Raw genomic sequence first — 27,573 nt, 5'->3', positions numbered from 1 at the left:
ACCCTCAGGAGCATCTTAGAACTTGGCAATGATCAACAAATATTGGCCTGGGAGAATACAGCAGTTGCCGTATGGATGGGCCTAACCAGCATCCTCTTCCCAACCACAGCAAGCATTGGAGGATCCAGAAAGCCATGGCTATCCCAGTATCTTTGATACAAAGCATAAGGGGATTTTACCAATCATACTGGCTGGGCCCTACGCTATCGAACCATGTGGCATTGTAGCCCACTTGCCCCTACCAGTGTAGAGAGCTTGTTGTACATCCTCCCACTTCAAAGCCAAGGAGCAGGCAAACAGTCCGAGCCTGAGCTCAGACTGAATCAGAGAGCAGCTCTTATCCTCAGAGTGGTTGAACCAGCAGCTCTGCCCCTGAATTCCCCCTCCTCGAGCCCCTCTTTGGGTTACTAAATGTGGCTTTCAGGGTTTCCCACAGTACCAGTTCCACAATGCAGAGATTTGCCATCTCATTCCAGGTGAGAACACTGTAAAGCTATTTCTAAAAGGTCTCTTACCTACAGCTGTATCCCAGTGACAAATGAGAACGTTCACCATTGATACCGGTCACGGGGACCTGCAGAGCTGCAGGCCACAGGACAGAGGGGAAATGAGTGAACAGGGGGTTATTTTTAAAGATCCATGACCTGGGATGGAGGTGGGGAAAAGCTCCCTTGGTGTTTGTTTGGGGCCTAGGAGTGTAAATGCACTCACTGTAATGTGGGGTTTTCTCAGAGGTGATGTTTTAGACACAGATGAGGTTGGCAAAGGAGCAGGGAAAGACTTTCCTTAACGTTTCAGTGGCACATCCACATCTCTATCCTTGAAGGTTTGGCTGCCTGATCCTGCTTTGCTGGCACAGGAACCAAACAAGCCGTGCACAGATCCCGGTGTCACCCCCTTCTGCCCTGGGAGCAGCACTTGGTTTCTTTCCTGCTCTCTGCTCCGAGGCTGTGACTTTTCCCCCTCCTTTCTTTGCCAGCTCCAGTGCAAACGCATCCCAGCCCAGTCTGTTCTCACCCTGCTAAGCTGCTGCTCCCAAACAGCACAGCCCTGAGAAGAGCACTTTACGCACGTGCTGGCTCCTGCCCTGGCTTGCAGGGATGGCTACACCGGGACACAGTGATTTATCCCCACAGACCTTGAAGCCTCTCCACTTTTCCTTGCCATGGCACTTGTATTGGCCTCCACAGTTTGAGAAGAGCACAGGAGGTGGGCTCTGCAGCAGCTCCCCACGGTGCCATCCTCAGCACAGCATTCCCAACGAAGCATCCTGGGAGCACCAATGCAGATCCTTCAGAGCCGCTGCTGCAACCATCTGCAGACGTGCTTTGAACACAAGCACAAGCTGCTCCTGCCCGTGAGGATCAGAAGTGTTGAAGGGAAGTGCTAACCCAAGGGCTAGAAAGGCTCACCTCACCCAATGTACCTTCATCTGGCTGCCTGCAAAGGCACCAGCATGTCCATACAGGAGGAGCTCCTTGCTCTGGGCTGTCCAGACACAGCATCTGTGTTGGCAGAGCTGGTAAGCAGTCTCCAGAGCTGGCACACAACCCATTGACTCAATGCTGTGAGACAGTGCTGTGCCCATGAGGAAAGGACTCACCCTCACATGACAGGAGGCCCTTGCGGGTATCCCACAGCCAGCATCCAGCCTGCAGCATGGGCTGCCATATAGCATTTCATCCCTGATAAGTGTCATTGCGCTGCTATTGAGGGTTTGCTTGGTTGGAGCCTTGCAAGCAGGAGGACACCGAGGTGTCAAGGTGACAATGCAGTGCGTTCACGGTGTGCAGATGTACTCATCGGACCAGTCCAGGCAGTGCTGGATGCCGTCCCGGCACAGCCTCCGGGGGATGCAGGAGCAGTACTCATAGAGCACAGGGCTGCAGCTCCACCAATCCGACCCGCAGAGGGGGCAGGCGGCCGCTGGGAGGGATGGAGAACATGGAACAGGAATGCTTCTTTCTGCTGCACTGACCCCTTCCCTCCCTGCTTACACTGGTAGCCACCCTTCCACCCCTGCAGCTACTGAAGAGCCACTGGTGATAGCACTGCCACTGCGAACCCACCAAAGGGGACACTTGCTTGATGCTACTGTGGGAGACAACCACGGAGCGTGGCAATGCAACACAACCCTCATGGCAGCTGTGCCATCCTGGGAGGACCAGCTAGCTGTAATGGGTTTCTGTTCAGCAAGCTGCTCTAGGGAAAGCTGCTGATGGATCAAAACCAGGGGGGTGACTTAGGAACAAACCTGCTGCTCATCTGACCAAGAGAAGGATCTAGGTTGTTGGCTTTGAAGCTGCAGAGGGACGCTCAGTCCCCCCAGCTCACCTATGTACCCATCTCCTGACCAGTAACTGAAGGCCAGTTTGAATGGTCACTGCTGCCTACAGCTGCTCATCGTGATGAAACTGCTCCATGCTCAGCAAGCCATAGAGGAGGAGCGACTTTTGGGACTGGGAACAAAGCACAGAGCCTTTCCCCTCTCAATTGCCACCAAGCTCTGGCACAGAGCTCCAGGCAGCTGATGGGATGGAGTCCTCATGGTTCATACATCCTATCCTGGCTACTTAGTGCTTTAGCAATGGATGCCGGCCTCCAGGTGTTCCCAGCAGCACCAGTGAGCACCACACCAGTACAACCCATCTCAACCCATCAGCAGGAGAGCACTTTTCCCCAGCAGAAGCCAGATGAGAGACTCACAGCTCCCCATCTCATCCGAGCAGTCTCCGCAGTCGTTCATCCCATTACACCTCTTGTCAGCATAGATCCAGTACTTGGGGTTACTGCAGTGGAAAACCAGGTATCCCGGCAGGCTGTGGGGCAAGTCACCTGGAGGGACACACGGGACATGGATGCACTGGCTGACATGGGAACGGCAGGTACCAAAGGCTGCTGGTATCAGAAGGGGTAGTCAGTCCTTCCCTTGTGTGATGGCCAGATGTGAATGACCCCACAGATGGGAAAACCATGGTTGGGGAGGGAAAGGGACACTGTGGCTGAGCTGGAAGCAGTCTGGGTCCCCCAGGCTTCTGCTGTAGTGCCTTTTTCCAGGGTAACTGGACAAGAAATGAACCCGGTAGGCAAACAGCTTAACCAATGGGGGAGAACTGCACCACGGGTTAATGGCATTCAAAAGGGAAGATCAGAGGAGCTTGGAGTGCAATTCCCAGCATTCCCGGTAGGATTTGGGCAGTGCCACCTCTCAACACCCACCCTACAAAGGTTTATCTGCCCACGTACACAGCCAGAATCATGGAGCAGGGTTAGAGGGACAGCGGCTGCTCTGCCTCACAAGAGCAACCCCAGCACCGGGATACAGCCACAACAGAGCCACTCACCACAGAGCATCTCCTGCTCATCCTCCCCGTTCCTGCAGTTGCTGGCTCTGTCACAGACCTGGCTGGCAGGGATGCAGGCAGCTCTGTCATCACACAAGAAGCCTGTCCGGTTGTTGGAGGCCGCACAGAAGCGGGTCACTGAAGGGAAAGCAATAAATACTTTATTTCCCATCATTTTCATGGTGTGATCAAGGGGGCATTTCTGAAATGCATTTGTTGTTCTGGAAGTAACCAGGAGCCAGGGTGAATGTGTGGTTGGTTCTGAAAACAGTACCAGTGATCTGAAGTGCCACCCAGAGCTACCACAGCCCTATGGAGCACGACAAAGGGCTGGGGGTGACTCAGGCTGCGCAATGCCGGCACAGCCCCACACCACCCTGCTGGTCCTTGTCCTTCCTCCAGGTCTGCACCCGAAAGCATCACCTCACAGTGATGGGCATGAAGGTTCTTTCTATGCAGCATCACTTGCTGCCTCTCTTAACAAAGAAATAGCAGCTCTCATGATACCAACCTGGTGCCCATGGCCGGAGCCCCAGTGCCACCGCCAAGGCCACGGTGGCAGCGAGGATGAGCAGTGCCACAGCAGAGATGCAGACACACCTCTGTGTGCAGCCTGTGCGGGCACCGCATGGCCGGCAGCAGCCTGTTGGGAGGCAAGAGCAAGAGGTGAGGGGCTGGGGTTGGGTCCAGCAGGGTCATTGGGAACAGCACAAAGCCACGAGGGTGGTGTTTGGGGGTTCAGGGGTTGATAGCTGAGTTTTGGGAGCCAGACTGACATTAAACACCTCCTCATAAGGAATCGTGGTGCTTGCAGTGTGGAAGAGCCTGTGCTGATGTTACAGAGCACTGGAACCAAACAGCACGAACGCTGCTGTTGGAGCTCACCCAATGCACTTGGATGCAGAAGAGGTGAGAAGGCCAAGCCCCTGCCTGACCCAAAGGGACAGCAATGCCCTTTTCAGCAACCAAAGCACAGGGCAGGTCAGTGTAAGGCTGGGAAAGGGCCCTCCCAGAGCCCACAGCAAAACTCCAAAGGGTAAAATTCCATTTTACAGCTTTTTGGGCTTTCTGCCCCAACCAGGGCTTCCACACCCCCATGGAACAAGGCTGAAGTATCAGCTCAAACCGGTCCCAACAGGCCTAAAGCAGCCCATCCCCTCCCAAAGGGGTACAAAAGGCAGCAACCTTCCAGGAGCTCCAGCTTTCACAACGTCACCTATATAAATCAAACCAAATCCGGAAGCTAAAGGCCAAACCCAGAGCCAAACACCAGTGAAGGTGCAGCCTTTGCCCAAGCACAGGAGGCTCCTGGCTGCAGCAAGCATCATCTCCAGCATGCTTGAGCAGGAAACCAGGCACAGAACCTTTCAGCTTAGGTGAAGAGTGGTGAATTACAGCCTGCAGGACTGCACCTTTGGGCACAAAGCACCAACAGTGGCAGCTAGATGCGAGTATAATGCAACGGTGATGAAGTGTTGCTGCAACCTGATATATAGGTTTGCTATTGATCCTGTTTGAGCTCCCTTTAATAAAGACAAAACACACTGAAGTTTGGCTATTAAAACATATAGAAAGCCTATGGCAAGCTCATGCTGAGCCTGTGATAGACAAGGACCACTTATCATGCTATATACCGTGCCACTGCCAACTCCAGGCCAAAAGAGAGCAGCTTATCAGTCTTTTAGCCTGGATGTTTCACTGCACAGAAAGGGGACAAAAATCAGTCTCAACGGGCCATAAATGCTGGTTGTATTTTACATTACATAGGTAGTTTCAATGGATTCATAATTTAATAATAGCAATGTTGAGCTCTGCATTTTATTCATTACCTTTTTCTTCAGAGAAGGGTTTTGTTGAACACCAAGCAGCTACATCACCATTTCTCTAGAAGGAAAGGGATGAAAGACTGTTACCATGCAGGGAATGCCTTTCTAGTTCTCATACCACCTTACCCAGGAATATATAATGCATTCCTTCTTTTACATACAAAGTTGCCTTGGTGGAAACTCAGAAATGGCCCTGATTTAGCTCAGAAACATCAATCAGATCACCTTTAAATCTCAGTTTCCCATCTGGAGCACAAACACCAATGCCCAGTCCAGCACCTCGTATCGACACTTCCCTTCTGTATCAGATTAAGGAGAAACAGCTCCCAGCAACCAGCAGTGAAGAGGTCACACAAACAGCACTACCAAGAGCACAAGCACGTTAGGAACCAGCTGCACCCAAGAGCTTTCCCAAGGGAAGGACTGTACCTGAGGGTGAGTTCTGTTCATGCTTCCCAGACCTACAGCCCTCTCAGGAGCCTGAAGGATCACAGGGAGTTTTCTGTACCGTGACGTGAGCGGTGTTACCAGGCTACAAACCCAACAGAGGTAGGAAAGCAAAGGGCGTGCAGGAGGGGATGGGGAAGGCTGCGCCAAGCCCAAGCTCCAGCTCTGGGTGGAAGTGGTGGTTTTGGTTTGTGTCTCATTCCTGCTGTGGGTCCATTTTGGTTTCATAAGGGGGCATTAGGCAAAACATAAAGGACACAGATTTTGGATGCTGAGAATAACACCCCTGCTCCTCACACCGGTTTGGAAGATGAGGGCTCACTCTTTGCTCATAAGGCTGGGGCTGATCAGAGCAAATCCCCCTTTCACAATGAAAGCCTGAGGGAAGAGCATCTGAACATAGAATCACAGAATGGTTAGGGGTGGAAAGAGCCTTTAAGCTCATCCAGTTCCAACCCCATCTGCAGCAAGTCTCCTTTCTCCCCACCTCCTTCCCAAGACGATGCTGACCTCCAAGCAGCACCAGCCCAGGCTCACACAAGATGATGAGTCCTCTGCAGAGCTGTGCAGGATTCAACCATCTGGAACAGCTTCCCTGCGGGGCAATGAGCACAGGCATTAATAAATCCTCCAGGAATCCTCTCTTTTACTTGCAGACGTGAATGTCCAGGCCTGCAGTAACTCTTAGCAGCTCAGCCCATAGCGAACATGAGCTTCAAAATAGGCTGCAGCCTTCTAAACTGGCTGCAGGGCTCAGCACAGCACACACAGAGCTTCGAGGGTAAAATAATGGGAGCAGGCAGCTCGGTCAAGGGGGTAGGAAGGAGAAAAAGCACTGGCATCAAGGGTTTGAGGAGCCCGTGCTTGCAGGAGGGTCCACAGGTCTCAAGTGCCTCCAAACTGTTGCCACCTAAAAGATCACAATTACTCCTCAAGGGCTAGCAAAACTAGCTCACCAGGGCTTCATTGAGGCAGCTATATTGCATGGAAGTTGGCCTTGAGACAGCTGCCCTGAACTGATTCAAAGGACCTGACATGGAGGAACAATCACAGCTACTTCCCTCTCCATCCCCACACAAACCCATTCTCAGTTTCATTGAGTTAATACATGCTCCTTGACAAGGGCACCTGCCAACCCTGCACTGCCCTATTCAGACCAAACAGCCTTTCAGGACCTCCTCCTTCAGCATGGCAACACCGATTTCAACAAAGCAGAAGCTTCTCACACGAATACATCACTAAGAGTCTCCCATTTCAGGGGTAATTTGAGGTGAAAACACCAAACACCAAGCAGCAAACAGTCTGCAAGTATGGACACTTGCTACAATATGGAAGAAGGGACAGATGAAGGGTTGAAACCTGTGCACTTTAGATTCTAGATCTCTTTAAAGAGGAAGGTTTTGATTCTAATCTTAATACAGAAGGAAATCTGAGCCTTCATACAGCTTATTAAGTGATGGTGAGCCTGCTAAGAGTCCCATTTAAAAGCCAGGCCAGGCAAATGTCCATGTCTGCCATCTACCACCATCTATTTCCTACACCAAGACTATAAAGCTCAGCTGTAGCCAGCCAGGCAGCTGGGTTCTAGAGCAGTTACCCCACATCAAAGATAGCTTATAGTTCAGAACAATGAGGCCATGAGAATGAGGTAACAAATGCAAACCCTTCTGAAATCAAAGTAAGGATGGAAATCTTTGCCAAAGACCTGAGAAGCTGAAGAGGAGACACAGAGCAGTGTCAGTATGACAGGAGACTACTGCGAATTCTAGCACCTAAAGAAAACCCCAGTCCTCCCCAGTGTACCAGGGCTGTTTCTGCCTGCAGTGCATTGCACACACTTGAGAGGGCTGCCTCATCTGAGTCAAGATGATTCCATTTCAAATCTGATACGAGTTCAATTGCACACGTGCCTAAAGAGAATATGAAACGCTTCCCCCCTGCAATCTCAGTGATTTAAAGCCCTCCATTTAAGCGCTGGTCTTGAGCAGAGATCAAACCCCAACTGCAGCGCCTGCAAATGAAGATGTCAGGAAGTTATTTAACAACGAGTGGGACAGGCTGGTTTGCAAAGTCAAACGCCAAGGCAGCTTAAACAGTCCATTTAGGTTAGAAAACTTGGGAAACAGCTCCATCACTGCAGCCTCGCTGGTATCCGATTTCACTGAGGGAAGATGGGAAGAGCTTACACGTTCAACACCGAACGAATCCTTCAGGCTCTGGCTGGCTCTCAAAGCACAAGTGCCAAGTGACAGATTGCCACAGGCACACTTCCCTGTGACCTAACAGCGTCACAGAATCACTGGCTTCACGGCGCAGATCACTTGGCTGAAATGTCATTAAACAGAGAACAAAAGGCAAAACACGTAAAACTCGAGCGTTCTCCCCTGGTGGTAGGCAGATACAACGCCAAGTGGAAGCAGAAGTTGTTGAAGTCAAAGCTAGGAGCGTAAGCAACGAAGTCAAACCTTTTGGAAGGGAAAGCTTTGTGAAATCAAGTCATCAACACAAGGGAGGTTGTAACTGCACACATTTGAAACAGGCAAATAGCCATGTTTTCGTGAAGCTGTAATACTCCCTCTGCAACTACGTGTAATGGTAAAGGAAAACATTTATACAGGCTTGAAAACACATCTATGATAGCTCCTCAGTTAGAAAACCTGGGATTGACAAAGTCTCTTCTGGAAAGGCAAACCCAAACAACACAGCGCTAAGGAGACAGGCAACTACTGCTGAAATAAAGCCCATATTGACACAGCAATGGCTGAACACCCGTGGCACACATCACATCCGACGCTGTTCGAAGCAGAACACTGGCATGCTGCACCAAACCAGGGCTCTGTACTGAGCTTTCACTGCTTGAGCAGAAATAGACGTCTTGGCTGAATCACTGCTGCAGAGAGAGGGATTTCCCACCCCTGCTATCATGCAAAGCAGCAGTGCTCCAAACCCACCACACCAGCAGTCACGCTCGAGGCATTGCAATAATGCCATGGTACACACAAAGGTACCTGTCAGTGGCTGCTGGCACCCACATTTCTGGGCCACCACATTGGCCCACTGAATAATTTAGCATGACGAGATACCACTCATGTAAGACTTCAAATTGCAATGTCTGCACGTTTATAGAAGCCTCCTTAAAACAAGCATTGCTCAGTGCTAACTCATTGACACAAAAGCCAGGGAGTGCTTCTGAGGGTGTCCAGCAGCATTGTGCAGGCCACTAATGCACATTCCTGCTTAATGGCCCTGCAAAGCTCCATCCTCTGTAGTTACACAACCACCAGCCCGATCAGGAATGACTGCTGAACCAGCCTCAACAGGGAGGGAACGCACCACTGCATCCTCCACAATCACAGAATCATAGAATGGTTTGGGTTGGAAAGGACCAAGTTCCAAACCCCTGCCATAGACAGGGACACCTCACACTAGACCCATGTTACCCAAGGCTCTGTTCAACCTGGCCTTGAACACTGCCAAGGATGGAGCATTCACAACTTCCCTGGGCAACCCATTCCAGTGCCTCACCGCCCTCACAGTAAAGAGCTTCCTTATATCTTACCTTAACTGCCCCTGTTTAAGCTTGAACCCATTTCCCCTTCAGTTCTCACCAGAATTCAAAACATGAGGATGTACTGCTTGAAGGTTTTTAAACCTTCAAGGGAGATCTGTATAACCAGCAAAATATCATGAGTTAGGAACCATGCATTCTAGCCAGCTTTCAGATACTTAGAGACCCCAGTATAATTCACATGCACTCCCCACATTGCTAGTACTTTAGGAACCAGCACACAGTGATCTCCTCGAAGCAGAGAGCCACAGAATCTGCTTTAGAAATAAGAGGGACGTTGTTAGTAGTTGTGTTGGTGAATCATAGCTCAAAATCAGGTCACACCGCCATGAGAGGCTTTCATACTATGTGCAGTCAATAATTCACCATAGCAAAAAGCTATATAGTCAACATCTTCTATACAGTCAATTTTATTTGTCTGTTTTCATTTCTCAGGAATCACCTTGCTTCTGGAAATGAAGTTACAAGACTGGAGCAGTTAACCAAGAACAGGAGGAAGGATTTCTTCAGAAAACACAGGTGCTAACTTTACAAGCAATTTAAGACTTAAAGGCTAAAGGTTGACAAAGGAATTGACCACGGCATGTTCTCTGGGTGTGAAGGGATATGTCCATAGGTTTTAACAGAGTTCCATCTTCCACAAACCGAGTTCTAGCCTACAGCACCTCACAAATGTTTCCATCTTGGATATTGCCGCACTGTAGGGAAACAAATATATATATATATATATATTTCTATTTTTGGAGCCAGGGTTGTCTGTGCATGAAGGTGAACAAAAATTCAGCAGATAGTTTTATAGTATTTTAACTACAACAGAAAGTGCAACACTAAAAAGGCATCTCCTGCCTATTTAAGATGCGTTATACCTTTACAAAGCTACCTCTGAATGTACACATTATATCCTAGAACACACAAACAGGTTGGAAAGTGTCATGGCAGAAGGATGGAAAGCACGCTTACAGGTTCTGTAAGCGCAAAGACACGCAGCAAACACTAGTGAAAAGTGACTAGGTCTGGAAATAAACAAATTCAAGATGTCTGAATCTTGACTACTAGCTGAAAACAAAATCCCATGACGTGTGTTGATTCTGTAACTTTATTTGCATTTAAAGACTGGCTGCTAAGCTTCTTATCTGAAGAACCACCACAATCAATCAGGAGTTGCTAGCTCTGTTAGAATTAGTCTTATTAGATCCAGTGGAGGCTTATTTAAATTGCTGATTGAGCCAGGTTGACTTTTGTAGGAAGAGGTCCTGCTTCTTCATGTTCCTCAGTCTTGCATCTGACCACAATGAGTGCAGAGGATGGGTATCTGTTCAGTTTTTGTTCATTCATGTATTCCAGATCTCCATAGATGCTCAGCTTCTGGAAGAGTGAAACAATTTAGTTTCAGACAAAGACTCTCCATACTGGGAATAGAATGCATTTCGTTACACAGCTTTATTCCTGGTTCTGATGACTGCAGCCCTTCACTACAAGGGAACCCAGGCTTTCTCGACCATCTGAAATTCATGGCTAGCACAAGATTTGCATCCACAAGGAAGTATTAAATCTGCGAGAACAGTAGATACAGTGCCTGTGTAACACCAGTAACATGCTGTCACTTCTGTTCTCACTACTGATCCTCCTGGATTAAACCCATGCTGCCTCCCACCTACACCATCCGACTCTCAGTACAGCTTCATTCCCAGAGAAATCAAAAGCAGCCTCCGTTTGTTAAGAGTAACCTGAAGGTTGTTGAGAGGAGAATGCTACAAACCAAAAGACATCTGTGCTGTCTGAGTAAGGCTCAAAGGCCCCATCAGCCTCAGGAAGGAGGAAGAATTGCTCAGCTATAATATCATCATTTAAATAACACACAAAGAAACACTCAAGCTCTTTCTAGTTGAACCTCCCCAAATATTTCTTAGTCTCTAGCCAGGAACATAAAAGTAATATCACTAATACAATAAAAACTATTATAAATTATAAAATGTCAGTACCTCAGATGGAACATACTGCTCTACAGCTGTAGCTACAGTTGCACAACAAATCCAGAGCAGCACCAACACCGACAGGACGAGCGTAGTGGTTAAAATCCAACTGGAATTTCTGAAATGGAAAGCATGTTACTAGATTTTATATACTCAATGCAAGACAATGGAGCCTCTCAAAAGTTTGGCTCAATTTTGACTGCATTTCCTGCTGATTCATTAGTCTCTAGCTCTTCCAGCTACACAGCCACTTCAGGCCCCTGGGTACCCTAATGCCTATTTAGTATCTCACTTGAAAGACTTGCTGGATTCTTTTTATTGGGCCCATTTAGTTCTAAAGCCAGATTTTTCTGTTACATATTTGGCATGCAATTCACTGAGCCTTCATGTGTGAACTCTGAAAAAGAAAGTAATCAGAGTAAAGGAAAGAAGAATCAACATACTGATCTTCAGTAAAGCTTTAATAAAGACACACTGGGCATTTTCAGCCTGGAAATGAGATATAACAGTGGCTTTTCTATCAGACAAGCCCAAAGCAAAATACAGGTGTTTTGCCCCTGAAACATATCCAGAGCTAAAGAACAGGCAAAACCCAGTTCTGATTAAGCAGTTCACAGAACACACCCAAAAACCAGCATAGGAAATATAATGTTCACTTGAAATGGAAAGAATCAAAGCTGGCAGAATAGCTTGCAAACATCAAGGGGCCAGCATGGAAAAGTAGCAGCAACAGACACTTAATTTTAACTGCTCTGCATCCTGAGCCTAACAGACTTGCAGGACTTTGAGATCTTGCAACAGTGCCCCCACACACACAGAGGAAAGGCCATTATCCTCCTTACTAGATACAGACATTCTAGAATATACATACATAGAGAGACACTTGAAAAAGCTGTCGTTTGCTCGCTCTTCAAAAAGCCCTCTGTACGTCTGTGAGCTTCCTGGACGTAGGTCTGCTGAAACACAGCAGCAGAAACAGCAGTCAGGAAAGCAGCAAGAGAGGAGACCCAAACACCACACCGTTTGTCTGTACACAGAGCATAAAAGGAAGCTTTAAAAATGGCCCTAGCTTGCATGTTTCTGTTTCCAGCAGAGCCTGTTCTCTACCACAGGCTTTGCTAAGTGTACACAGTACAGTCTGCATGGCAAAGAATTCTTCTATTTCAGCTTTCTAAAAAGTTAGCTTCCATGTGCCACCTGCAACTACTTTCCTGTTATTCTGCATGCAGGCAACATTTGTATTTGCTCTTCCAAAGCACAAAGAACAACTTACGAGCTGTTTTACTCAGCGGCAAGGATCCTCTTGTATCTCCAGTTTCCTGGTCAAGCTGTGGAACATACTGTACTTCTGGCTTTGACTAAAACAAAACCAGAAGTTAGGAGAAGATCCTGCTAGCAAGCTCCCACTGAGCTTGGTAATGTACAGAACTAATACTGAAGTTAACCTTGAGACATGCACCATTCACCTAAATTTGATCCCCTTCCCCCAGCTCTAAAGGCAGTGAAATACTAGCAAAAACTAAACACTTCTGATAGTGCTCTGTAATCTTCTGTGTGCCTGGAAGAAGCAGAGTGAAACATTTAGCAGCCAGGACACCTTAATCTCAATGAAAAAGGCAAGCACCTGGAATATGACAATTTTGCCATCATCTGCTTGAAGGTAGAAAGTCCATGAGGATGTTATGAAGCTCTGAGCTGAATCCATCACATCACTCCAGAATGATCGCACCAGTGTCAGCGGAAAGAGGAGATGAATTCTTGGCATCAGGGACATTAACTGCAAGCACAACATTCACTGGTTTTCCATTTGGTTTCATATGAAAAGGACAGAAATGCTGTTCTTGCTCACCTGTTACCCCATAATCTAGACTGCAGTCCTTAGGAACATTTATTTTCCATTTGAAGAAATTTTAAAGAGAGAAGACACACACACTGAACAGAAAACAAGTAGGTGGTATTTGAAAAACATGTCATCTACTTACTTGCTCTTGCCTTAATTCAGCAAATGGCAATTGGTTCTGGCATCCAAGATGGCAAGCATATTGTTCATCAGATTGGGAGTATGCTTCAGTACAGGCTGCAAGGAAGAATTTCCCCAAATGAGAAGATAAATTCTGCGTTTTAGTTAAGAAAACATTTTCAGTATAAGTTGGATCAGAAACAAAGCAGCAGTTGAAAGATTGACAATCCCATTTGCAGGGAAAGATGTGGCAATCACTCCAAGGGTAGTATTTGCTCTGAGGTCTAATGGAGATTAAGGAATCAGAGCTTTGGCAGATGATGTGGTTGAAATCTGAATGCAGTTACAGCAACTGATCAGAAACATTACCCTGGCCAAACCCAGGGATGCAGGTTTTCACTGATCCTCTCACTGCCCCTATTTTTTCCCTCTACATAGCATGTAAAACATGATTTTTTTACCTCAGAGAACAGAGATGGAATCTTAAAAAGAACAGAGGGACCATCAGTCCATTAAATCCCTTTGAAGTAACAGCAGTAGTCATGGTATGACACGAAAATCAGAGGAGCATTTTCCTGCTAGTGTGACGAGTACAGAAACTGCACTGGAAGTACTATGGAGTCATTTTTTAATGAAGAATGAAGTCAACTCTTTGTTTTACAGTCAGCTTCTATTAATTCTACACTAGAGATCATAAAGACCACAGAGAAATGAGGCAGACAATACATGGGCACAGCTCTTCCCTAAAACGAAAGCTTAAGTGGACAATGTTGCAGTTCTACCTGAACTAAAGAATCAAACCAAGCAGCAATAGAGAGGACAGCAGCACTCCCCATTTTCTGCAGGAACAAACAGGCCATTATAAGGACTAAAACGCTGGCAGGAAGCATGGCATCAGCCACTAAACATCTAAGTGCTCAGCTCCTAGCACCTGAACAGTTGATTCCATGGTAAAAGTGCTACCAAACTAGTGTTTGTAGGCATATAGAAGCATCGGAAGACAGAATTGAGCAGATCAGCCAAGATGTATCTTGCCAAGCACAGAATATTTAGTCAGGGCACCAACCAACAGATTACAGAACATAAGCCAGCAAAAGACAACAGCTTCAGGAAGGAGAGTTAAACCAGGAAGTAAGCAACTGTTCAATTACCTCTACATGTGGTCTATTGCTACATCACCCTTTTTTATGGCACTCTTTCATGTGTGGTTTGACAACCAGACTGACATGATATATCACAGCTACACACGGTGTATGACAGACTAAAGCATTAGCCCGTTTCTAGAGTATTTAATCCAGTTTTGTAGCACGTCAGCATCTCTGCATGTCAGGCTTTCTCCTTCTCTACCCTCTATCAGCTTTATGAGCCAGCCACTACCCCACTTGTTTTTGTGAGCTGCTGACAGGGCTCCTTTTGAGTCCTGGCTTAGTTCTTAATTGTATTGGAAATGCTGACAGAGAACTCCTACCTTTCCTGCTCTGGGTGGTTATGTCCCACTTATTCTTTGAATAAAACTGGGAATCAGCTACCTGGATGAAAGTTTTACACAATTCCAACCCCAATATTAATACTGACTATAGGAAACATTTAATTTTCACTATGAAATTTTTGCTCTAACACAGCTGATCTGAGAGAATTAGTCACTAGTATCTAATGACGTATTTCAAACAAAACACATACCTTGCTCCCAAGAGTTTAGCTGTAGGTAAGGCTCAGGATGTAGCCTAGACCACAAGTTACAATGCAGACAGCACATCAAGATCTGTGTTCTGAACAATTCACTTGTATAGAAGTCTGCCAAGCATTGTAAATGGGACTGAGTGCAACTTGGAATTGTTAAAGTGTTCATTTGACTGGATTTTCCCCCCCCCAGCCATTTTGTATGACAAACTGTTTATAGTAAAATGAAGCATTGCTAATTTATTTACAGAGACTGATGATAGTTAAGATCTTGTCAGGAAAATAGCAACAATAAAGCTCAGGTAAGGAGAAACTTGCAGAGAACAGAAAACATTTCCTAAGAGTTGCTTGTTTTCTTTACATCCCATACATAAAGTTTCAGAAGTTGTTAAACAGAACCAAAAAGCAGCTGAAGCGATCCCACCAATATAACACCACCTTTTCCTGCTCCACCCTCTGTTATGTGTGCACATTATGGGATGCTGAAGGAGGGCTGAAGTCTTACCTGAGTCACATTCCAGTTTGGTTCGATTTAAATCAATGCCATCGTCCACAAATTGACAAATGGAAAACAGCCTGCAGCCTCGCTGGCATGCGTACAGCTCCTCTTCCTAGGAAGGCACAAGAACAGGTTTGTATCCCTCCATTCAAGAATAAGTTGTCAGAAAGCAAAGCATTTTTTTGGTTAAGTGCTATAAAAAGCCACCCACCAGAACACCAAACTCCTTCCTTCCACCAGACCTAGAAGCCACCTAAACACAAGACTCTGGATGATCTGAAATAAAACCCCAGCTACAGCTCTTGAACGCTAACACACACATTGATCTGTTTCAGAGCTCTTCATTCTGTGGTGGGGCAAACCTCAAACAGCAAATTCTGTTTTGTAATTCCAGCCCTACAACTCGCAAGCAAAGCTGCACTTTGTTTTTAAAGGGTTTAAATATCAGAGCTACTGCTGTAAAAGACTGACTGATGCTTAACCCTACAAAAGTCAGATAACTTCCATGTGAGAACTTAAACACTAGAACCTAACAGGAGAGGGCAAAAAAAAGGCTAATTTTGGCAGTGCATTGCAAAGCATCTACTAAACTCTACTCAGAACTACAAAAGAACTGCCAAAATAAGAGCTCATTCTGATGTACTATCCCAGTTCCCTGGGTCACTGCTTACTTGCCAAACCAGTTCCACAAACACACATTTATTATATTGAACTGAAGGGGAAAAGTTGTTCCTCACTGCACCTGTTAAAATTATGCCAATCTAGAAAGCCTACACCCACTATTTCTCTGTCCACAATACCAAAGGGAGGAACGTGCACTTTCCACATATAGTGCTCTCCACATTGCAGAACTAAACACAGCCTCTCCTACGTGATTGCTCCTAGTTACAATCACATCCTGTCATGTATCAGGCCCACCAAAACCACTACCAACCACTCAAATGACTGCAGCCATTTGCTGTACAGGTGGAAAACGGGCTCTGAATTAAGTTAACAAACCCCAAATATACCACACCTCACTGTATAACCAGTGAAGGAACTGGCCATTGTTTGTCTCTGAGAGCACAAGTTCACGTGCTTTGAATCACAAAGGTAGAAAACTTAACTCTAACACCATTGGCAAGGTGGCTGAGCTAGCTATGCTGTTGCAGAAAATGTGGTTGGTTTCCAACCCTCACCTTTCTATGATATCCAGGCAGACTTAGCTTTAGCAGACCGATTTCTACAGCAGTGTTCCATAGAACTCTCAATGAAGCCTGTCTTATTTTCCAATGACAACTAAACCAATTTCCTTCAATTCAGCTGGGAGCTTTGTGCCAAACAGAAGAAAACACTCCATGTAAAGGAAGAGCTGAGTGTCTTACTCAACAGCTCCAGCAAAACACAGCAAAGAACTGAAATGTACTATGAAAAAACTCACAGAAATATCTGCCTGCCTCGAACAAGTCCTGAAACAGAAACAAGAGCATTGCACCAAATCAGTATGGAAACATATTATGGTAATACTTAGTCCCAATTCCTCAGGTTTAGGTTTTTTCCTCCTCAATATCATCACATGTAGGCACCGTATGTACATATGCCATAAGTACAGGTATAAGTTTACTTGTATTCCACACAACTCCCTGTTACCCCTCTCTGTGGGGATACCGATACGAGGCCCAGTCACAAAACCCAATTTCAGTTCCACACGGAAGCAAAGTCCTATTACCTGACACTGTGACCAATCTGCCTGTTGCCCTTGTGTGAAATCTCAAAGGTGGGGTGAGAGCTCCCATCCTTTAGAGCTGAACCTGCTACATGGCTGCAGCTGATAATGAAGTACATTGCCAAAAAGGAACAAGGAAAGACATTTTCAGGCCTAGATTTTCCACACTCAAGCCAGCACTTCAAAGCCGTGTAACACCTGAACCAACAGCAAACTCTGGCGTATGAAATTACATTCCCATTAGACACTATTTCAGTATTTTATCACGAAATGAAAGAAAACCCATGCAAGCAAATCAGAACAGAGGTTGTAGGTTCTGACAAGCTACTTATTTATCATCATTTACGCTTCGTTCTTCAAGTGCCACACAGGTCCCCTGACTCAGGACCTCTGGCCTGTCATGAGCACAGCACTGTTTTAGTTCCCCAGAATACGGGACCAGCCTAAGTTAAATTACAGCTGCCTCTTTAAGAACAGGAGTCAAAAAAGCAGCAAAACCCACAAAACCGCCCAGCAGTAATGAAACCATGCATTTAAAGCTGAAATTCTTTTCCAAGCTGCAGCCTAACCATCTATTTTCAAAATGAAGTATCTATCTTTAGAGAAGCCACTGCATTCCCTACTTTGTTGGGACAAGAATCTACAGAGATGAGACCCACCATGGAGGAACATCAGCAGGTTACTAACTGCACCCGAGCACTACAAGCATAAGCTTCTTTCATGGAACACTAGAATGGTTTGGGTTGGAAACGACCTTAAAGCTCATCCAGCTCCAACCCCTGCCACGGGCAGGGACACCTTCCACTACAGCAGCTTGCTCCAAGGCCCTGTGTCCAACCTGGCCTTGAGCACTGCCAGGGATGGGGCAGCCACAGCTTCTCTGGGCACCCTGTGCTTATTCAGAGACACCTCAACACTGCTTGAGAAAGGCACAGGCCTCAGAGAGGGCTCCTGCGGAAGAATCCCAGGTGTGTCCCGTCACTGTGGAGCACAACAGGGAAAAGACACGAGATGGAGCTGCGAGGCGGGGAGTGGCAAAGAACAAGCCGAGGACCCGCTGGGCTAGGGAGTGAGAAGGGAAGCGGTGCTGAGCCCGGGAAGGGGCCTGGGAAGGGGCCCCCCGCCGAGCGCCGTGAGGCAGGGCCCGCCCGTACCTTGGGGTAGGTGTGCAGGGAGTAGGTCAGCTGGCAGGCGCGGTGACACGACGCCGTGTTGCCCAGCACGGAGTCAAAAGCCTCGGACGAGGCAGCAGGCGACGGCCCGGCCTCCCGAGCGCTGCCGCCAGCACCCCCCAGGAGCACCAGGGCGAGAGGCAGGCAGAGGAGGCCGCCCCGCCGCGCCGCCATCTTCGTCCGCCGGCAGGCCCGCACTGGATGGAGGGGCGGGGCGCTCTCACGAGACTAAGCCCAGCTGCCCTCCGCGCGGGGCATGCTGGGAGTTGTAGTCCGCTCTGCGGAGCAGCCCCAGCTATCCTATAGGGTCTCACCGCCGGCGGGAACTACACGGCGGAACGGGCGGAGCGGCGGCTTCCGGGAGGAGCATGGACCGGTTCGTGGTGCGCAAGGCCCGCTGCCCGGAGAGCCCCCGCCGGGCCGGGCCGGCCCCCCGCGCGTACCGACAGGCCACCCTCGAGTCCCTCAAGGCAGGTCACCGGCACTGGGCGGGGGGCAGCGGGAGGGGCAGCACGGCTCGCCCCCGCCTCACGGGCCTGAGGGGAGGCGTTCACCCCGCGGCACCGGTGCTGCAACGGGGCCCGCTGCCTTGGAGCCGCTGAGGCCTTTCCCGGCCTTGAGCTGTCCCCGCAAGGGTGATGGGAGCACCCCCGAGGAGCCTGAGGCACCTCGGGCAGGGAAGGGGATGGGAGGGGTCTCTGCATGGCGTGACGGCGGGAGGAACGTTTGGTTCAACATGGTTCCAGTTCACGGACATCTTTGTGGTGTTGAGAGCATCCTCAGAGGGCACAGGGAAGTGAAGTTAGGAAAGGATCTGCTGCATCGGAAGGGGTTTCCTCACCTCAGATGGGTTATGTGTTGGCTTCTTAGCCAAAGTGCTGAGGCGCTGGCACAGGGTGCCCAGAGAAGCTGTGGCTGCCCCATCCCTGGCAGTGTTCAAGGCCAGGCTGGACACAGGGGCTTGGAGCAAGCTGCTCTAGTGGAAGGGGTCCCTGTCCATGGCAGGAGGCTGGAACTGGGTGAGCTTTAAGGCCCCTTCCAACATCAACCAGGCTGGGATTGTATGATTCCTGCCTGATGGTCAGGGTGGGCACACAGTTCAAGTACAGCCAAGTGACACCGCCAGCTTCAATACTGCTGGCTGGCTCACAGCTCTCCCCTTTGAGGAGGGCCCTTCAGTTGGTTGTGTGGTGGAACTGCACAAGACTTGTGTAAGAGCTGAGCCATCACTTTGCAGAAACACAATAGGAAAGCACTTGTTGCACCAAAGAGCTTATTAATGTAAGGCACAAAGCAAAAGAATGGTGCATAGAACACTCGGCTGGTTCCACTGCTGAATCTTTGTAAGATGACTCACATCTGAAATATAAGACCTTCACTGTCTCTGGCCACAGAATCACACAATGGTTTGCATTGGAAGGGACCTTAAAGATCTGTTCTGTCAAGGTCTGTGGCAGAAGCAGGGTAAAGAGTTTGGGTTTGTGTTCATGTTCCCTAATGCTTTGTTTCTCTCCCTGCTGGCATTGTTTTAAATTCAGAGCCAGTCAGAGCAGGATTCAGATCCTGACAGGCTACTAAAGATAATTATCTGCCTCCTTAATCCTTTTTCCTATTAAGAGGCATTTATACAACAGACTCCTTAAATTCAAAACACTTCTAGCAGGCATTTGCTGTTATGTGCACTAAGTTTGGCAGACTAAGGTGAAGCATCTCACTTTGCTCCCTAGTTACTTCGCTCTTCATTTGCAGTAGGCTGCTTATCTCAAGCAAGTACCCATCATTCCAGGCCATCATGTCTTCTGTGCTCTGGTTCATGTGCCATAATCAATAATTCATGTGTTGATAACAGCCTCATTAGCTGAGATGAAGCCAGTGCCCTTATTTATGGGAAGATTCCACTTTCCTAATGGCTTTTCTGTTTTCCAGAGAGTTGTGGTCGTGGAAGACATAAAACGATGGAAATCTATGCTTGAGCTTCCTGGACAACCAAAAGAGAATCTGATTGAAGCTTTGGAGGAGCTGAAGAAGAAAATACCTTCCAAAGAAGTGCTACTTTCAACAAAAATAGGTACATTTTGCCTGATACAGACTGTGAATATTAGGCTGTCTTGTGTCTGCTTGGCTTGTCAGTACAGAAGAGACTAGCTTGCAGGCTTATTCAGAGATGAGCGTAGCTGCCAATAGAAAACTGTTGATATCCAGCCTGCAGTTCTCAGAGCTTGTACTGAAAAAGGCAGTTATCCTCAAATTCCCCCCTGCTTATTACCAAATACTGCATCATCCCTCCTGTGGTCAGATGTTTGAAGAGCTCTTCTTGGGCACCTGCCTGTGTTACTCCTTCTCCTGCTACCTGAGTGCTCTCTTGCCATCCAGGATGCGGCTTCTCTCTTTGACCTTCCTAAATCCTCTGAACATGGAAGAAATTCTCCTCAGGTTGGCCCAGAACTGCTTACTGCATCCACCCTGAGAAACCCCCAGCAGATGGGCAGCTCCATTCAAATGACACAGCCCGATGCCTGGCTCTTTTTCATGGGAGCTGGGGGAGGGATAACGTGAAACCACATGGTCCCTGCCTTCCATGTCTTGTGGAGAGCATCCTGGCATGAGAGACAGTCGTGCTGGCCTTTGTTTGGCATTAGAGCAGCTGGATCTCTATTCAGAGAGCCCCCCTTGCCTTAGAAAAGCAGATACGATCTGCCTCTTTCCCCATGCTTCTGAATTGTCATTTCATTTGCTATACTCTGCTTATTCGGGCTTTTTCCGAGGTTTTTTCCGGTGCTTGCCTGCATGCGGCAGGGCTCAAAGCCACCGAAGCCTAACAGTGACATCTCCTGGCCAACAGCGCTAGTGGTCAGAGAGAAGTACCCCGCTGAAAGGAGGTCCCTTTTGTTTCCTAACAGGAAAGCCTCTTTTGCACTGGCAGGCGCTGTCGATAGGAAGGATTCTGCTTGGAGTCACCATGGTGTTTGCATATTAAAATTGTTTCCTTTAAGGGTGTTTCAGTTTAAAACCAGCATTCTTTGTAGGACAGTCTTAACCACCTTTCACCAGGTAATAGTATCTGTGTAGAAAATTAACATAGCCCTGTATTATGTAAGTGCTGCTCCACAGCTTGGTGACTTGGAAGGTAATTTTCACATGTATAGGTCAATTCCTTGCTAATTGCTTAAGCAAAAATCACTGCAGAAGTCAAGGAGTGAGAAGGTCAGGTTTAATTCCTGATAATTCTATACTTATACTGGTGTCAATGCACTGCTTGTTTTGCTGACACTGCTTGAATTCCAAACGTATGTGGCTGCTTTAGCACCGATACGATTTGACTGGTGTCCTTTCTACTTTGCCCACCTCCCAGACCTGAAGGAGCTGTTCCTGTTTTCCAGGTCACACAGTGAATAAGATGCGCAGGCATTCAGATCACGAGGTGGCCAGCCTTGCCAAAGAGATTTACACAGAGTGGAGAACTTTCATCAAAGACCATTCAAACAAGCCCTCAATAGAGGTCAGGAGCGATCCCAAGACTGAGGCTTTCAGAAAGAACGCACGGAAGCTGCTTTGTGAAGCCCTGGATCTAGAGGTAACGTTCAGATCTGTTTGCCTTTGGCTCAATGAGTTACTTCTTGTAGGAACAAGTTAAACAAACCTTTTTCAGCCATGGTTACTGTAAAGCTGGCCCTGCCTGCAGAGTGAGGACAAGACCAGATGATCTGTTCCTATTTCCAGTGATTTGCTGCATGTCCCTATTTATAAGTAGCTTTATTTTCAAGGTAGACCATTCTGGGGGGGTTGCTAACCAAGTGAACATGCCAATTGTAGGTGAGGTGTATTTGCTCTCATTTAAACAGCCATTCAAGTAGAATAGTTGTGTACTGCTGCAGTTTGGCTGTATAAGAGAAGGAGGAAGTTAATAGAACATAAAGTTTTTCCTACTGCTTAACAGCTGTGAAACCAACTCTGGGATCTTTTGGGTGTTTCATATTTAAGTAATTAAACATTTGTAAATTTAAATCTATTGCAAAAACAAAGAGGCAAGGTTGACAGTATATAAAGTGGTAATAAATACCAGATCCCGCAGGTATCTTTAAGTAAATGAACAGGGCTTTGCTGTAAGGCTTAATGACTAGTTTGCTTGGTCTGTGAAATGCCATAATAATTATCCTTTTTAATTTATTCATTAATTATATTTTAAATGGCAAGTCAAATGATAAGCACTCAAGAGTTTCAAAGCTGTGGGTTTGCTAGCTGTGAGAGCAATCTCTCCAACTTCCAGTCCATCAGGATTGAGGCAGCAGGAAAGGATGGTTGGCTGTAGGAATGCCTCAGAAAGGTGGGAGCTCACCTTTGCCAGGCCACTGCAAGCTTAGTTCTTGGAAAGCACATCTATGCGTTGTGATAAGTCTGGTGGTAAAGTCTTGAACTATAGGAACATAAAGGCTATGGTACCACCCTAGAATGAGTAGTGCTGGATAAAGCAGAGTTACCTGTGATCAGGACTTACCTGAAAGCACGGCAAGGAAAAATACCCTTAGAGCTTGCAGCTCCCACCAAAAGCGCAAGGGGAGCTTGCAGCAGCAGATAGACAATATATAGGGGGAGCTACATTGGTCCAGCAAATGAGGAGCAGGAACACCTGAGAGGGTGACAAAAAAGGAGAAGGGAAGTTGGGGCTGAGTGGATCCAAGGGTCTTCCAGTGCTGCCCAGCAGAAGGGCAGTTTAGTCAAGAGTAACAAAGCCAGAGTGGGCAAAGGACTTGGAGGAATACTGCTTGGCACGCTGAAATCTCCTGCATGCAAAGCATGGGAGATTCCCCATCACAAAAGGCTGAAGTGAAATTAAAACTACTTCTTGATGGGTGGGGGATATTTTTCCAAGCTGTGCTAAATTACAGGTTTTGGCACATGTTGAAGCAATAACTGCATAATTAACATTTAGCAAATCCCTTTCTGCATTGTTAATTACACCTCCTTCTACACACAGAGAGCCCACATTTCCCTTTATAGCACCAGGCAGAGTTGCCAAGTGTTTGGCATGTCTTAGAGTTGCTGTTGGAATCAAGTTTAAAATAGTATCCAAGGTACCTTATATCAGCAAGATCAAAAGTGAGCTTTATGGAGACAGTGGAACCTGGCTTGTAATTGCAGTTGAGCTTGATACCCAAAGCTAGTTGCTTCCTGTTGTGATGGCAAAGTACTGCCACCCAGCTGGAGATATGGATATGTTCCCTGCCACTGACCACATTGCCTTGTTGCTTAATTGCTAGGGTGGAATTAAATTGCTCTTCCTGTTACACTTGTGATGGGAAGTAGATTTCCTTGAATCCAAGCTGATTAATGAAGAAACACTGAAAAGCACCGAACTCCCCATTTCAATCAGTTGGTCTCCCTGTTAAATGTAAAGATCTAATTTTATACTTTGCTGTTTTCAGATTGATCACCCACTGGCTGAAAATATTGAGCGAGAAGCTTTTCACCTCTCTTCCCGTCTCATTAGTGCTCCGTATCGCAGGATGGTGCGAGCTCTTGTCTTCTCATTAAAGCACAAACCTGAAATCCAAGCAGAAGTCAAGGCTGGCACACTCACTGTCCCTGCCTTCGTGAAGAGCCATAAGAAGTGAGGTGTTGTGCTTGATCCTGAGTGAGAACTTCATGTGCCTACATCTCTGTTGTGGAACTAGGAGCCTTTTCTGTCGCGAGGGGAGTGCTGACAGTGTGACTCACAACCTGTTCATGTTCACATGAACAGGGGTGATGAAGACAAGAACTACCAATGATGAAAGCGGTGCTGTAAGTCTGACTTGGGCTTGTTGCAGGGAAGGTTTGTTCTATTCTCCTGTGTATTTCCCTGCTACAAAACCATTCCTGCTGACTCAACTGTTTCTCACTTCCACCCATTTGTCATACCACAGTTTAGCTCCATCCCTCATGTGGATCTGCAGGTGTAATCAGCTGAATATAACATAAAGGAACAGCTCTGTGCTGTGCTGGTAGGAAATACTGGGAATTCAGGGTAATTGGTCCATGGGAAGGATTCCTAGTGGATAACTGCAAACTCCAGTTAACTCTAGATCAGCCACGTCTGCTGTAGCTGGGCCCTGCCAGTGGCAAGAGCTAACTGTTTTAGCAAGCTGGGTGATTTCCCTTTGCTACATTCCAGAGGTGGATGCAAAATGGGTTTTGGTAACTTGCTGTCCATTACTGCATAGGCTCAGTCATCCTGTGATTGGGGGCATTTTTAAATCCCTGGAATGAAATCAACATGCCCTGGAGTATAGGTGCTATCTATCGTGTCTGCTGTTTACCAAGCAGCTCGCTCAGACTTCCATACCTCACTAATGATTTAAATGTGGTGCTTGTTCTTACTGTAATGTGAAAAAAGAAGCTTTAAATGAATTTTCTAAATAAAATTAGGTTATAAAAAATATAGTCCTTTGAAAGGCTTTTTTCCCCCCAAAGCAGCATGCTTCAGAATGATTGGGTGAACAAATGTAAGCAACAAACTGTTGTTTAAATTCCTTCTAGTTATTAAAAACTGGAAATCTTGCCTCTCATACTTGTTCTGATTTCTTTAGTGCCACAAGTGATCTTTTTCTCCATAAGCTATTATTAAGGCTGTGACAAGCATGGTGTTTCTCTGCTGTTAGGTAATAAAGTGCTCTCTGTTCTCTGTGTGTGTATGCACACAAGGGACTGGTCACAAACGTTTATCTCGGTTATCAGGGTAGACAGAATAGAGTATGGGGATGAGTGAAACCTGCCTATTCACCATCATAAGAATTGAAGTCTTAATATGCTATAAGGAAGCATCTTATGGTTGTGGTTGGTACTCCTGTCAGAAGAGTCACTTAAGGATGAATAACATAGGGGGAAAACTATGAATTAGTCTTTATTCAGACCTTCACCCTAACCCATGGCTGACTCATGTGGACCTGATAAACAGTTATTTCTTCTGTGGCCACTAGAAGCTAAAGAAACACCCAAAACTCACCTGAGGTGTTGAACTCCATAAACTGAATTAGACAACTGCAGGTTCTCTTAAAACCATCTAAACCCTGTTGTGTTTGCTTGGGCCAGCTCCAGAAAGACCATTTTGTCCTGTACATATTGTGAAGGTATGTTCAGAGAGCTGGCTTCTCCGAACACAGCAGTGCTCTGGTGTGCAGACATTTAATCTGAGGAAAGTTAAGCCTGTTGGAGACAGTATGAGAGAGAAACTGGCAGATATATGGGAGGTGACTACATGAATAATACGTCAATAAAGACTTAACAGTTGGTGACCAGGCTGTAACAAGAGATGTGAAACCCTCAATTTACTTCTTACAAGTAATCAGCTCCATTTCCTACTTAAATAACTTCAAACTGCATAGCTGTAATTGAGTTCATGTATCCTGGACTGTCATGGAAGGGGTTCAGGATCAATGAACAACCTAGCTTTTGCTTCCAGAGCTGCAGCACCCAGACCTGCGGCATTTGTTTTCAGCCTTCTGCTCCTGGTGCTGGGGTGAGTTTTCTCTATTTAGGTAAAGTGTGAGAAGCAGAAATCCTCAAAATGGGGAACTTTGGTTCCAACAAAAGCCAGGCTGGAGAAGTTTCACAGACATACACAGGCAGAGAACTTTGGCTTATCAGAACACACATCCAGTTCACACTGTGCTGTATGTTGGTTTGCAGGACAGCTCTAGGGATCACCCAAGGTGTGCCCAATGCAGGCAATAGGTGAGGACAATTGGTGTCTGGAAGGGAACTGCTGTATAGCACTGGCAGTTGTCCTCTGGAAACAGCAACTCAGTGAGATCCACTTTTGATTTATAGCTCAGCCCTGGGAACCACAAAGGGATGTGGGCGATTCCTTCCCCTCTTATGAGTAAGCAGTCCTGCAGAGGGGATGCCATTCATGACACAACACTGTGATATCTAAAGGCAAAGCAACATCAACAAAGACCTGCCATCATCCAGAGCACCCCTGCATTGTTTGTGGTGGGTAGAGGAACGGGAAGCTGGTGGGAACGCCAGCCATGTCCTCAAGGTGTGTTTAGAAAGAAAGCAGAACTACTCCTCCTTTGTGCCTCCCTTTGGGAGTGCTGCAAGCCCAAGGAGATACCAGCCTGGCTGAGATCCATCCACTGTGGATTAACTCAGAGCTGCAAGTGAGCACTCCTGCTCCACACAATCACAGGCTCAGTCTGTCCTACGCCATCAGGCTCTGCTTTGGGATACAAGCAGAGCTCTGCCAGGCCCATCTCTTCCAGGTGACTTTTCCATCCTCTCCTGGTCCCTCACACCTTCCTTTTCTGAGCAGCCTTCAGGGAAGAGAGATTGATTTACTTACTCTATTTTGGATACCTTCAGCTCTTCAGGGCACGCATTGCAGGGATGGTTTTTACTTCATTGTCAACACATGCCAAATACTTTTTGTTTGGGAAATAACTTATTTCAACAAGGAGAAAATTCTCCTATAAAAGTTTCTCTAATGGCTAGTATTTTTGCCCGACTTGTTTTCAGAAGGATCTGATATAGCTCTGGATCCAGCTCTTCTATCTTGATGTTAAAGCTGGCAGTAACATTTGGGCTGAAGATTCAGACTCAGCTTTGCATAAAACTGACTGGAGGAACTGGAAAAGATGCCTGAGGGTTAGACTCACAGGACAGGAGGAACGCAGAGAACAAGAGAATGCTTTAAGGACAAAACCAAACAGGAAGGCTGGGAAGGAAGACAGACACAGATGAGAAAGCAATAGGGCAAAAAGTGCTTCATTCCCCCAAAGGGTGATGTTGGATATGAAACAGGATACTCAATACCTGGCAGTAATCAAGTTTTCAATTACTCTGTAAAGACCAGATACTCCCCTTGGAGCAATCTCACCTGCACAACTGCATGTATTTATGCCTTAGACTACCTACTGAATCAGTTTGCTACTCATCAGCTCTTCCTTCCTGGGCGATGCAGCCAGTGGGGAGACTGGAGCCGTGCAACTCATGGATACAGCAGGATGTATCCATGCTGTATGGCTGGTTCCCAGCACTGTGATCCATTCCCTAGCTGTAGACCTCTGGAAATCCCGTGAAATAGAGGGTGTGGAAGGGCAGAGGCACGTGAACCCTACAAAGTGCATTGCTCCCAAGGCTGTCCTGGCTCTCAAACATCTGATCTACCAGTTTGCCTGTGCCAAACCCACACAGCAGTCCTGCTCTTTCCCCTCCAGTTTCCCTTGGTTGCTGCTGTGCTGTGCAGCCACAGGGTACTGGTAAGACACGTTCCAAAGGCAGGGACTCTTCACAAGCTCCTGCCTTCATGCTGGGGAAACCCTTTCAGATTAAAAGGGAAGATGAAAGGGCCGAGTGGAGGCTCCCTTGTGATGGGTTTCTCTGGCATGGTGCCTTTGAAATAGCTGATTCCCTTTCTAC

General features: G+C 47.0%; 3 protein-coding genes across 6 annotated transcripts; 1 reads left to right on the top strand and 2 right to left on the bottom strand.

Moving 5' to 3' along the window:
* Window positions 1-1,759: 1,759 nt before the first annotated feature.
* LDLRAD1 (low density lipoprotein receptor class A domain containing 1) lies at window positions 1,760-6,017 on the bottom strand. Of its 2 annotated transcripts, XM_061344720.1 has the most exons (6): window positions 5,600-6,017; window positions 5,174-5,228; window positions 3,856-3,987; window positions 3,345-3,482; window positions 2,707-2,835; window positions 1,760-1,926 (listed from the first exon to the last, which is right to left on the bottom strand). In XM_061344720.1, the coding sequence occupies exons 1-6, from the start codon at window positions 5,843-5,845 to the stop codon at window positions 1,781-1,783; spliced, it is 846 nt and encodes a 281-aa protein (XP_061200704.1). In that variant the 5' UTR covers window positions 5,846-6,017; the 3' UTR covers window positions 1,760-1,780. The 2 variants fall into 2 exon arrangements, with proteins under 2 accessions (XP_061200704.1, XP_061200706.1); XM_061344722.1 differs by lacking the exon at window positions 3,856-3,987.
* Window positions 6,018-9,579: 3,562 nt separating this feature from the next.
* TMEM59 (transmembrane protein 59) lies at window positions 9,580-18,389 on the bottom strand. Of its 2 annotated transcripts, none has more exons than XM_061344766.1 (8): window positions 18,157-18,389; window positions 15,304-15,409; window positions 13,141-13,235; window positions 12,783-12,935; window positions 12,432-12,516; window positions 12,030-12,114; window positions 11,168-11,276; window positions 9,580-10,550 (listed from the first exon to the last, which is right to left on the bottom strand). In XM_061344766.1, exons 1-8 carry the CDS (start codon window positions 18,346-18,348, stop codon window positions 10,395-10,397), a joined length of 981 nt encoding a protein of 326 aa, XP_061200750.1. In that variant the 5' UTR covers window positions 18,349-18,389; the 3' UTR covers window positions 9,580-10,394. The 2 variants fall into 2 exon arrangements, with proteins under 2 accessions (XP_061200750.1, XP_061200751.1); XM_061344767.1 differs by having other exon boundaries at window positions 12,030-12,111.
* Window positions 18,390-18,424: 35 nt separating this feature from the next.
* On the top strand, window positions 18,425-24,717 carry TCEANC2 (transcription elongation factor A N-terminal and central domain containing 2). Of its 2 annotated transcripts, none has more exons than XM_061344769.1 (4): window positions 18,425-18,648; window positions 20,105-20,242; window positions 21,555-21,748; window positions 23,598-24,717. In XM_061344769.1, exons 1-4 carry the CDS (start codon window positions 18,543-18,545, stop codon window positions 23,784-23,786), a joined length of 627 nt encoding a protein of 208 aa, XP_061200753.1. In that variant the 5' UTR covers window positions 18,425-18,542; the 3' UTR covers window positions 23,787-24,717. The 2 variants fall into 2 exon arrangements, with proteins under 2 accessions (XP_061200753.1, XP_061200752.1); XM_061344768.1 differs by having other exon boundaries at window positions 18,428-18,644; window positions 20,101-20,242.
* Window positions 24,718-27,573: the final 2,856 nt, after the last annotated feature.

This window comes from Neopsephotus bourkii, unplaced genomic scaffold, assembly GCF_033783945.1.
Source record: "Neopsephotus bourkii isolate Nb327-2 ecotype Australia unplaced genomic scaffold, CSIRO-AGI_Nbou_v1 NB_234, whole genome shotgun sequence".
Taxonomy (NCBI): Eukaryota; Metazoa; Chordata; class Aves; order Psittaciformes; family Psittacidae; genus Neopsephotus; species Neopsephotus bourkii.
The sequence above is the reverse complement of the archived record's forward strand: the minus strand, read 5'-3'. Positions and strand labels throughout refer to the sequence as shown.

Bases quoted from the DNA above. Each gene is read 5' to 3' on its own strand.
- TMEM59 (XM_061344766.1), bottom strand. From the start codon at position 18,348: ATGGCGGCGCGGCGGGGCGGCCTCCTCTGCCTGCCTCTCGCCCTGGTG. The intron at 12,115-12,431 runs GTAAGTTGTTCT...GCTGTGTTTCAG, and splicing joins GCCGCTGAGTAAAACAGCTC to CAGACCTACGTCCAGGAAGC. The intron at 11,277-12,029 runs GTATGTATATTC...TTTCCATTTCAG, and splicing joins TTTTTCAAGTGTCTCTCTAT to AAATTCCAGTTGGATTTTAA.
- TCEANC2 (XM_061344769.1), top strand. From the start codon at position 18,543: ATGGACCGGTTCGTGGTGCGCAAGGCCCGCTGCCCGGAGAGCCCCCGC. The intron at 18,649-20,104 runs GTCACCGGCACT...TTTTCCAGAGAG, and splicing joins CCTCGAGTCCCTCAAGGCAG to TTGTGGTCGTGGAAGACATA. The intron at 20,243-21,554 runs GTACATTTTGCC...CCTGTTTTCCAG, and splicing joins GCTACTTTCAACAAAAATAG to GTCACACAGTGAATAAGATG.
- LDLRAD1 (XM_061344720.1), bottom strand. From the start codon at position 5,845: ATGAAACCAAAATGGACCCACAGCAGGAATGAGACACAAACCAAAACC. The intron at 5,229-5,599 runs GTACAGTCCTTC...CTTTCCTTCTAG, and splicing joins TGAACAGAACTCACCCTCAG to AGAAATGGTGATGTAGCTGC. The intron at 2,836-3,344 runs GTGAGTGGCTCT...GTGTCCCTCCAG, and splicing joins TGAGCAGGAGATGCTCTGTG to GTGACTTGCCCCACAGCCTG.